At 24.6% G+C, this 12,159-nt stretch overlaps 1 protein-coding gene across 1 annotated transcript in view; it reads right to left on the reverse strand.

The window, feature by feature from the left end:
• Positions 1–11,692, reverse strand: part of LOC117177333 (sn1-specific diacylglycerol lipase alpha) — a 187,094-nt gene extending 175,402 nt beyond the window's left edge. The window contains exons 1-2 of the mRNA XM_033367959.1: positions 11,248–11,692; positions 3,165–3,420 (exon numbers count right to left, since the gene is read on the reverse strand). Coding sequence (XP_033223850.1) covers positions 3,165–3,259 — 95 coding nt within the window. The 5' untranslated portion in view covers positions 3,260–3,420; positions 11,248–11,692. The remainder of the gene's footprint in view (positions 1–3,164; positions 3,421–11,247) is intronic.
• Between the last annotated feature and the right edge of the window lie 467 nt (positions 11,693–12,159).

The raw sequence follows: 12,159 nt of genomic DNA on the forward strand, positions 1-12,159 counted from the left end.
AATTTTGCAAAAATTGTTCATATGCAAAATCCAAAATTTTGCTCAAAACGCTTCGAAGAAATTCAGGCGTATTCCTTGGCTGATTACAAGAACTTTTTATTCCTGATGATTTTTCCGAAAAGCGCATCGTTTATTGTAAAAAAATTCATGATTGTTTTCACAAAAATTTTGCCATTAAGACGCCATTTTGAAAATACTAAAACGAAAAATCGATCTTTGAACCATAGATTCTAAAAGTTTAGACATTTATTCCACCGGTTAGTGAGATTCAAAGTTAATTACAGACTCGAAAAGCTTTGGAAAATGGTTCACAAAAAAAATAGGCACGAATATATGGGTCTAAATTTTTTCTAGTGTCGAATAGTCTTAGTTATTGGCCGTTGAAAAGCAGTGTACCGGTAGTGGCGTTTTGGCCGTTTAAGGGTTAAGGGATTGCAATTTTGATAAACAGTGATACAAAATTACTTATTTATTTTTTAGTATGAACAATTTTTATGTTTGTTTATTATTATTTCTGTCCTTAAAAAAAAATAATTAAATTTAAAAATAAGTACTTATCACAGAAAAATTTAATACGAGTACTAAAACATTGTTCTCCTTAAAAAAGAGTGTGAAAAAATGCACTTCATTATTTACAACACGAAAAAATACAAAATTTCATTAGTATAAAAATGTAGTGCACGCATTTTCAAGACAATGAGAAAATTAATTTTTGGTTAAAAAATCATCTAGTTTGTTAAAAATAATTCTTTTTTGACAGAAAAATAATTTTCTGGACCGAAAATTAATCTTCTTAAAATTGAACTATTTTGTTAAAAATTCATCTGTTTCGTTGAAAATTAAGCTTTTCTATTCAAAATTTAACTACTATTCCATTATTAGTTAAAAAGTAATCGTTCTTGGTTAAGAATTTTTGTACTTTGGTTAAAATTATTTTTTTTTGTAGAAAAATAATATTCTTGGTTGAAATGTTATCTTTTAGGTTCAAAATTATAATTTTTTTTTAATTAAGGCTTTTAGTGAAAAATTTAAATTATCCAATTTTGGTTTAAAATTTTCTTTTTTATTTGAAAGTTTTATTTTTAGATTAAAAGTTTATGTATTTTGTTAAATATTCATTTTATTGGTTGAAAATTCATCTTTTTGGTTAAAAATGATTTTCCTTCTAATTTAGTTTTTAACTGACCATTTAAATATTTCCTTTTCGGTTTAAAATTGATCATTTTTATCTGGAAATTATATTATTTAATTGCAAATTCATATATATTTTTTTAAATTAATCTTCTTAAAGTTGAACTATTTTGTTAAAACTTTATTTTATTAGTTCAAGAGTCATCTCTTTTGTAGACAATCAATTTTTTGAATAAAAATTTAAACTTTCCATTATTGTTTAATAACTGATTGGTTAAAAATTATATTTTTTAAATAAATTGTCCAGGTAGAAATTTACATATGTCATTTTTGGTATAAAATTGACATCTTTTAGTTTAAAATTCCACTATTTAGTGTCTTTTGTTAAAAATTTCGAGTTTTTTGGTGGAAAATTAATACGACTAGTTTATTAACAGTTTGTTGAAAATAAACGGATTTTTTTCATAAATTGTTTTTATTGATTTAAGGTTTCTTTCTTTGGTTGAAAAAAATTTTTTTTCTTTAAATTGAACTATTCAATTTTTGGTTCAAAATTTATTTATTTTGTTGCAAATCAGTCTTTTTGGTCAAAATTTATCTTTTTGCTCGAATATTCGATTATTCACTTCGAAGTTGAACTACTTTGTTGAAAATTCATTATAATTATTGTTTTGCAATTCATATTTTTTGTTCAATATTCTCTTTTTTTAAAAGTAACTTTAGTAACCTAAAATTTTAAAATTTTATTTTTGTTCAACAATGTAACGCCTTTGTTCATTATTTGTTCTTTTCGGTAAAAAATCAATCATCTGGGTTGAAAATTCCAATATTTTGTTAAAAGTTGTACCAGTTCGTTGAAAGTCGAAATATTTGGTTAAAAATTCATTCTATTGTTTACAAAATCACTTATTTCGTGGAAAAATAAAATTTTTTAAATTAAAAATTTAATAATATCACTTTTGGTTATAAACTAAGCTTTTTTAGTTGCAACTGTATGTCTTTTGTGAAAAATTCTTCTTCTTTGGTAGAAAATCAAACTACTTGGTGGAAAATTGGACTACTTTTTCTAAAGTTGATCAATTTCCTAAAAATTTATTTAATTTGTTTAAAAATTGATCTTTCTGCTTGAAAATGATTTTTTTTCGTCAAAACATTTTAATATTTCATTTTTGGTTGCAAATTTATGTATTTTGTTGAAAATTAGTCTTTTCCAGTAAAAAAGTGATCTTCCTAGCTAAAAATTTATTCTCATGCTTCAAAATACAAATCTTTGGTTAAAAACTAATCTATTTTATTGAAAATGCAACATTTAGGCTTGCAATTTAAGAAATTATAGGTCCTGGTTTTTTGTATCAATTATTACAATAAACCCTCTTCATAGCGGACACTTACCTAAACGACTTTCTGTCCGCTTAGGAGAGGTGTCCGTCCCAGAGATTTATTAATAATTAATTATCAATAGTAATTGAATCAATAATTACTAATGACTATTAATAAACTCGTAAATAAAATAAATAAAAAATAAAATAAATTGATAATTAAAGTAAATAAACAAAATAAATCAAAATCAAAATCTTCACAGTCAAAAATAGAGAGACCTCAAGTATTTTTCAGGTCTAGTGAAGATAAAAACGCGTTTATTCCCACCCCTATGTCTACCATCAAGCTAATGAGCGAGGTTGTATGGAAACTGTCCGTCTAGCAGAGGTAAATTCATATCTCGTGGGGTCAAAAAAGTACCCGTGTCCGTTATGGAGAGTGTCCGTTGGGGAGAGGTAGCCTAAAATAGAATTTCTTATACTTTTTGGTCGGGGAATTATGTAAAGTGTCCGTACAGAGAAGTGTCCGCTCTGGAAAAGTGTCCGCTTTGGAGAGGTGTCCGCTCTAGAGAGGTGTCCGTAAGTAAAGTTTTCACTGTAATTCTTATTTCGAAAATGGTTCGAACCTGATTTTTAATGAACTAACTTGTTAATGTTCCAAATGTTAGGTTAATGATAATTAAGTAATTAGGAAAATTATAATTTTCGACTTACCAAACAAGATGTAGAATAAATAGAAAGCCTCCGGGCACGATCAGATCATCGCTTCCGACAGACCATCGACGTCGGAAAACTACGATCCCGGGCATATTTTTGTTCACTTTTCACATGAACCACTCGTCTCAATTAAATTTATCATTGTACCAGATTTTCCGAGGATGGAGCCCCACCCTTGGCAATCCTTGAATCCAAGCCTTCGATCGAAATGCACTTCTTTCATTTCCATTTTTAGTCCCCAATTCATAACATCCTAAAAAAACCACTTATCACCGTTTAAAATTTTTTATAGCATTATAATTTTTGTCCTATCTACGAAACAATATTCACTATTTTTAGATTTTTTTGAAAATTAAATATGGTTTCTCTTTTCTCCGACCATGAATAAATAGAAAGTTTTATAAAGGGAAAAAAATATTTTAGATAAAAATGAAAACATTTCAAACTTATTTATTTATTTTAACCACAAAAATTAATTTTCAACAGAATAGTCAAATTTTTAACAAAATATATTAAATTTTGAGGAAATAGTTGACTTTTATACCGATGTATTGAATTTTTAAACTAAAATAATAAATTTAAAACCAAATGGTAGAATTGAAAAAAAAAGAATAAAGATCAGTCAAAAACATTCGAATTTTACATAAAATAATTGAATTTTTTAGAAGCGTTTTATGAAAAAGGTTACGAATTTGTTGTTCCAATAAACGAATGTTTCATAAAAAAGTTAAATTTTTAAAAATAACAACAGGCTTTTAAACAAAATACTTAAAATTTGAACCAATTAATTAAATTTTTAATAAAATAGATAAAAATTTTAACCAAATATTCGAACTTTTACTGAACAAGATGAATTCTCAACGGAAAATGTAACAGTTGATATTTTATACAAAAAATTTGAATTTTTATACAGAGAGAGATGGATTTTGAAACCAAAAAGACGAATTTTCAGCCAAAAAGATTAATTTTCTACCAAAAAATATGGATTTGCAACGATAAAAAACGATAATTATTAAAGAAGTAATTTAATTTTTAACTGAAATATATAAATTTGTAACCAAAAATGGAAAATTTCAATTTTCATTAAAAAAAACGACTTTTCAACACAATAGTTAAATTTGCAACCCAACAGATGAATTTTCAACTAAAATGATGAATTTTTAAACCAAAAAGACGAATTTTCAGCCAATAAGATTAATTTTTTCCGAAATATGCATTTAAAAAAAACTCCAAGATAAAGGAAATAGAATTAAAAAATAAGAGAAAGAGCACCCGACCGCCAATCGGAAGACCTGGGTTCGATTCCCGGCTTTGGAAAGGGGAAGATTTTTTCACATACAAATTCAATCGAAAAGACATTAATTTTTAAAGAAATAATTAAATTTTTATCTGAAATATATTAATTTTCAACCAAAATATGAAATTATAATTTACAGTAAAAAAACGAATTATCAACGAAATTGTGAAATTTTTAACTACAGAGATGAGTTTTCAACTGAAATGATAAATTTTTAAGCGAAAAAGATCAATTTTCAACAAATCAAGAATTCTCGGTAAAGAAAGAGAAGAAAGAGTTTTAATGCAAAAATATGACTTCTCATAGTAAAACTTAATTTTCAGCAATACAACAATAAAGTTGAAATTTCTACAACAACAAAAATTATGAAACCAAAAAGACAAAGTTTCAACAAAAAGGATTAATGTTCAACCAAAAAGAAGAATATTCGATTGGTAACGATTTTTCATTCAAATATGAAAAAATGTAATCTAAGTTTTTAAACTTTCAAGTCAAAAGGTAAATTTTCTGTAGAACAGTGGAATTTTTTTTTAAACAGAAAATATGAATTTTCAGCAAAAAAGATACTTTTAATCGAAGCAGTGGCATTATCAATAAAAAAGAGAAATTTCAAAACAGAGTCATTTTCAACTAAAAAAGAAGAATTTTCCCCTAAAAATATCAATTTTCAACCAAAAAAGGAAAATTTACATTTTCAATTAAGAAAATTAATGTGAAACCCAAAACAATCAGTTTTCTTAAGAATTCTTGAATTAAAAAAAAGAAATAAATTATACTTTTCTTTTCATTTGAAATAAAATATTTTTAGTTCAAATATCTACTCTGTTACATTATTTTTTGAAAATAATTCTTTTTCGGTTAAGAAAGATTGATGTACTTTGTTAATGGTTCAACCATTTTGTTGAAAAAAAATTTTTTGTTAGATCCATGATTTTTCTTGCAAATTCATCTCTTTTATTGAAATTTTTTGTGTGCGGCAATTTTTTTGGTGTCAAAAAGGGAACTGTTTCCTTGAAAATTACATTTTTTGTTGAAATATTGTTGAAAATTTGTCTTTTTGGGTTTTTTATTCTTCATCTTTGTATATCTTGCCAATTGAATAATATGGTTATAAATTCAACTATTTTTTTAAATTCGTTTTTTAGTTGAAAATTAATTTTTTCAACTGAAAATTTCTCCACTCCATTCTAAAAAAATATTTATCTTTTTAATTTGCCAATTTAACTGTTTGGTTGAATATTTATAACTTTTAATTGAAAGTTTTAATAATAGTGTAAAATTACAAATTCTTTGTTAAAAATTATTTTTTTATTGATTGAAGATGAATTCCGTGGCTGAAAATGATTTTTTTAACTTAAAATTGAACTATTCCATTTTTTATTGAAAAATTTTCCATTTTGATTAAAACTTTATCTAAGAATAAATGACAAAAACATAAATAAATTTGAAATTTTTTATTCCGTTTATAAAAAATTTTGTGCTAAAAATGATACATGATTACAATTCTAGTCTTTGGATAATAATGGTCAGGAAAAATCAAAAATTGTCTAGGGAAAAGTTAGAGATAAGCGACATTTTTTCACAATTTCAATATTTTTTTGCTGCTTGTAAGCTTGCAAATTTATTTCAAAATTATTTAATGAAATTCAACAACTTTCATTTAGTATTTCTTGCGAATATTTAAAACTCTGCATACATAGAAAAGAAATTATACCTTGTAGGATACACCTGTGTAATAACTTATCATTGTATGTCAAAACCAGTTTGAAAAGAGACGATAGGATTATTTGTATTCTTTTCTAGTTTGTCTTCTTAGAGTCATTATTATTCCAGAAATGATTCATTTTTCACGCCCTGAACTCTATTTCGAAATTGAAAATCGTGTATCTTTTCTACCATGAAAGATAAATGTTCAAATAGCTGAATTTAAAAAAAAATAATGGAACTTTTCAGAAAATAGTTTAATTTTTATCGAATAGGGGTAAGTTTAAAATCAAAATCGGAATAGCTAAATTTTATTATAAAAAATTACTTTTCAACCAAATGTTTTTACAAAGTAGTTGAATCCTCGAACAAATACATAAATTTTCAACAACGGAAATTAATTTTCTACCCAAGTAAATAAATCTTAAACAACATAGTTAAGTTTTTAAACTAAAGAGTCGAATGTTTAAAAAAAATGGATTTTCAATAAAAAAGGCAAATTTTCAAGAAAAAATAAAATTGTTAGATTTTCAGTTTCAAAGACTAATTTTCAACCAGAGATTTTCAAACAAGTTAAAATATTAAATTTCTACTGAAAAATGGAACAGTTACATTTTCAGCCAAGAAAATTAATTTTCAATAAAAAAACGAAATTTCAGCAAACTAGTCAAATTTTAATTAAAAAATTAATTTTCAACAAAAAAGTATTACGTCCAACCAAATAGTTGTATCCTCAATCAAAATGATAACTCATTAAAAACAATAATTTTCTTCCTAAACTGATTAATTTTCAACAAAACACATGAATTTTCTATCAATAATACTTGAAATATTAATTTTTAAAAATACATTTTCAACCGAAAAAGGAATAGTTACATTTTTAGACAAAAAATTAATTTTTCACAAAAAAAACGAATTGTCAACAAAATAGTTCAAATTTCAAATAAATAGTTCAATTTTTAACCAAATAGTTTAATTTTTTAAGAAGATAGTTGAATTTTCATCAATAAAGTTAATCTTTTACCAAATAGCTCAATTTCCTTGCAAATAAATGTTGAATTTTTCAACCATAAAGACGAAAGTTTAAATACAAAAAAGTTGAATTTTAAACTAGTAGTATTAATTTTCTATAAAAAGAGGGTATTTCAACCAAATAATTTAATTTCCAACCAATGAGAATTTTCTAACAAAAAAAGCTTTGTCAAGAAATGAAGATTTTCTGCAGAGCAGTTGAATTTTCAACTAAAAAATATGATTTTACAACAAAAACGTTAATTTTCAACAAATTATTTGCATTTTTAATGAAAAAGAGAAAATTTCAACCAAAAAGAACTTTTCACAAAAAATTAGAAACCTTTATTTTTAGACGAAAATATTAATTTTAAATTAAAAAAGGAAACGATATGAAATAAATTTGTAGCAAAGCGTTCGAACGTTACCCAAGCAGTCAAATTTTTTAAGGAGATAAAATTAGTTTTCAACAAAAAATGTAATAATTCAATTTTTAGTTGAAAAAAATTAATTTCTAATCAACAAGACGAATTTTCTATAAATAAATTGCGCTTTTAACTAAATTGGTAAATTTCAAACAAGAAAATGATTTTTTAACGAAGTGAACAAAAAGCAGAACAAAACAGGTAATTTTTTAACCCGAAATCATGGACTTTCAACAAAATTAATTTAACGCAACAGTTTCATTTTTAATTAAAAATAAGAAAGTTTGAAATCAAAAAGATAAGTTTCGAAAAAATTAAACTAAAAAAGATAAATTTTTAATAAAAAGTAGAAAAGTTAAATTCTTAGTTTAGAAAATGAATTTTTAACCCAAGAAAATCAATTTTCATCACAATAGTTCAATTCTCAACAAAGAGATGAACCTTTAACCAAACACATAAATATTAAAAAATATAATTTAAATTTTGTCTAAGTAGTTGAATTTTCAATTAAAAACGCCAATTATTTTTTAAAAATTAAACTGTTAAGCGGAGATGAATTTTTAACTAAAATGATAAAACTTAATAAAAAAATTGTCTTTTAACAAAGTGGTTTAGCGTTAAAGAATAAGTTTTATTCTATTAAATTCAACCAATAAGGGGCAATTTGCAAAAAGATGGTTGAATTTTCAATTAAAAAAAATTTCAGTGGGATTTTTAACGTCAGCATATAAATTTTGAACAGTAAAATCAAAAATAATAATGCCATTAAAAAAAAAATTATTTAAAATTCATTAGGCTCAAAAGTAGTAAAAGTGTTTCTTATAGGAAATTCCAATCATCATTATCAAAAAATAAGACAAAGAAGAGTTAGTTTTTACAAAAAAAGACTACTTTTGATCAAAATACATGAATTTTTAAACCAATAGTTGAATTTTTAACGAAAAATGGAAAAGTAAAAATGTCAGTCAAAAAAATTGATTTTATATAAAAAAACGAAATTTAAAAAGATGGTCAAATTTTCAACCAAAAGAATGAATTTTTAAACCAAAAAGATGAATATTCAACGAATTAAAATTCTCTATTCAAGCAAGAAAAATATTTTTCCAAATTTTTGAACTCTCAAATCGACTGACGAATTTTCTCCAACACTGTTTAATTTTCTACCCGAAAATATGAACTTTAAACAAATGGGTTAGTTTTCGATAATTGAAATATAATTTTGAATAAAATTTTTAAATTTTCTTCTAATGGGATGAATATTCCAATGAAAAAGACGAATCTTTCAAAGATAAACATTTTTCAGTCAAGCAATAAAGAAAAATTCTTGTTAAACTTTGACACCAAAAGACGATTTTTTTGTGAAACAATCAAATTTTCAATCCGAAAAATATTAATTTTTAAGAAAAAAAATTAATTTTCTACAAGAGAAGACAAATTTTGAACAAAAAACACCAAACCGTTGCACTTTAAAAAAAGAAGGAAATTTTAAATCAAGTCGATTAAATTTCTACCGATGAAGACAAATTTGTAAGAAAAAATATCAATTTTCAACCGAAAAAGGTTAAGTTATTACAAAAACAGATTAATATTTTTAATAAAGCAGTTTAACTTTTAAGAAAAGAGATGAATTTTTAACTCAAATGATAAATCTGAAACTGAAATAGTTAAATTTTTAGTTGATAAAATTCATTTTAACCCAACAAAAAGAACGAGTTTTGAATACAAAATTTTCAGCTAAATTTATGAACCTTAAACAATGGTTTTATTCATAAAGTGGTTAAAAAACAGACGACTATTCAATATAATATTTAAATACTCAAAAAAGTTACATACATTTTTCCGAGCATTTTTCAAAAAGTTAATTTTCTAACAAAGAAGATAAATTAAAAAAAAATCATCAATTTAAAAAAATTGAAAAACTATTTACCACAAAACATTTTTTGAAGAACTTATTTTAAGTTTCAACTAAAATGATGAATTTTTAACTGGAATAGTTAAATTTTTATTAACTAAAAAATTGATTCTAACCCGAAAAAAATAACGAATTTTCAACAAAAGAGGTGAACTTTTAACTCAAATTATAAATATTTGGTTAAAAATGATTTCCTAATAAAGTGGCACAACCTTCAAGAAAGTAGTTTAGTTTTCAACTAAATTGTTGGTTTTTAAACAAAAAATTAAAACATTTTAAATCAAGAAGATTATTTTTCTAACAAAAAAGGTGAACTTTTAACCAATAGATATCAATTTTCAATAAAAAACAGAATAGTTACATTTTCAATTTGGAAAAATTAATTTAAAAAACGAATTGAAAAAAAATTTAATTTTCAACCTATGATGAATTTTTAATCAAATTGTTGAATTCTCAACCAGATCAGATATATTTTAAATCCAAAAATATGAATTTTTAACATAAAAGTTAATTTATTACCAAAGAAGATAAATTTTTAATAAAAACAACAATTTTCAACCAAAAATGGGAAATTTATTTTCTAAACAAATAATTTAACAAGATAATTTATCTTTCAAAAAAAGAGAGGAATTTTCAACAAAAATTATGAATCTCTCTATACCCAAAATGTATTTTTAAAATATAATAATGAATATTCAATAAAAATTTTTTTTTTAGAACAAAGTGGGCCGACCAGGGTGGTTGCTGGATCGGGAAAACCGGGAAATGATCAGGAATTGTACGCGACCGGGAAAAATCTGGAAATCGGAATGAATTTATTTTTTGACCGAACTTAAAAAAAAAAATTTTATACAAAAAATCTGTCCTAGTTTGATTTCAACAGTTTTTAAAATAATAAGTTAAATGTTTATATTCTTAAATTATGGTATCTTCAAGTAAAATTCACAATTCGAAAATATTTCACTTAAAAAATTTTCTTTTCAGATTTTAGTTTTTAAGTGTACATTTTTGATTCAATAAATTTAATTTTTAAGTCTTATTAGTTAGCAAATGCAAACGCCTAGTTGAACCTTTACAAAGTATTTTCATTTTTTAAATAAAATCAAAATAATTGAAATTTTGTAATTCAGAAAAAGAACAATTGCTTAATACTTAGAAATATTTGGCTATTAATTTAAAGCTAGTGCTTACAAATCAAATATTCAAAAAAATTCATTTACGAGTAAAATTGTTGAATTTTAATATATAATAAATATTGAATATCCATTATGTCTAGAAAAAATTCAAGTGAGTTTAAGAAATTACTTTTTATTTAAAAAAATAAAGTTTCAGAGAATATCAGAAAAAAAATTTTTAATTTCTAAAGTTGTCAAAAATGAAACTGGAAGATTTCACGGAATTATTGATATTTTTCCGGATTTCTTAAATTGTTAACTAAATAATTTAAAATTTAAAAAAATTTAAAGCAGCATGTAGATGTTTTAAGATTCTAAAATCAAATTTTTAAGGTTTTAAACGATTTTTAGGCTATTTAAAACAAAAATAATTTAACTTTTAATTTAAAAAGTGATCAGTTTACAACAAAAATTTAATAGTTTAATTCTTTATATTTCTGGTTTAATTAGAGTTCGAATTTTTTAATTTCATTGACCGTGAAAAATTTTTCCCAACCATGAATAAACCAGGATTTTTTTCTGTGAATAAAACATAAAAGTAAAAAAAAAGAAGTACCATGAAAATTCTCAATTAGTTTCCCATTCATGTTCCCGTGAGAATTATCACTTGGACGCTAATTAGCTGTCATGATATATTTTGAATTCCACTTGTTCATATTGATTTTCCTCACAGTGTTTCGACACAAAAAGGGACACAAAATCCCCAAAACTTTCAAGCACAAAACTTAACACAAGACTGATAAAATTTGGAAAATTCGGAAATCGTCCTTCATACATAAATGCAACCGCGACGTCGCACAGACGCCTTGCACCACCACCGTCTAATATTTTGAGGTCCTGATTGCAGGTACTCGCGGTGCAATCATCCTATCAGTACTCCCGATTCTCTTCAAAATTTTTCTCATTTTTTTTAGATTGGTTTTTTTTCGTGATTATTTAGAAACATTCATTGGTGTCCCACGTGCCCGAACCATGACATCGGCTTGTGTGAAAAAAATGTACGTCCGACGAGGTGAGCTTCTCGCACGATACTGAAGAAACGACGCCCGGCGTCGCGGCGTCGCGGCGCATGAGCCGTGCAAAACGAGTCCCAACTCCTGACTATGAGCACATTGTTTCATACAATGTGCTAATTACTGATTAGGGTTGTCTAAAAAAGTTTTTTTTCTTTTTTGAATGTCTCCCAATTCATCACTCGGAGATTACACCAAAAAGACGAATTTTCAGTAAATACAAATTTTCTATTCAAGCAAGACAACAAATTTATCCTACTGTTAAACTTTCAAGCCGAGAGATGAATTTTATATAAAAGAGTTTAGTTTTCAACCCAAAAATATCAATTTTAAACAGAAAAGTTAGTTTTCAACAAATGAAATAAACTTTTGAATAAAATAGTCCAATTTTCTTCTAATGGGATGAATATTCCTATGAAAAAGACGATTTTTTAAAAAATAAACATTTTTTATTT

This window comes from Belonocnema kinseyi, chromosome 7, assembly GCF_010883055.1.
Source record: "Belonocnema kinseyi isolate 2016_QV_RU_SX_M_011 chromosome 7, B_treatae_v1, whole genome shotgun sequence".
Classification (NCBI taxonomy): Eukaryota; Metazoa; Arthropoda; class Insecta; order Hymenoptera; family Cynipidae; genus Belonocnema; species Belonocnema kinseyi.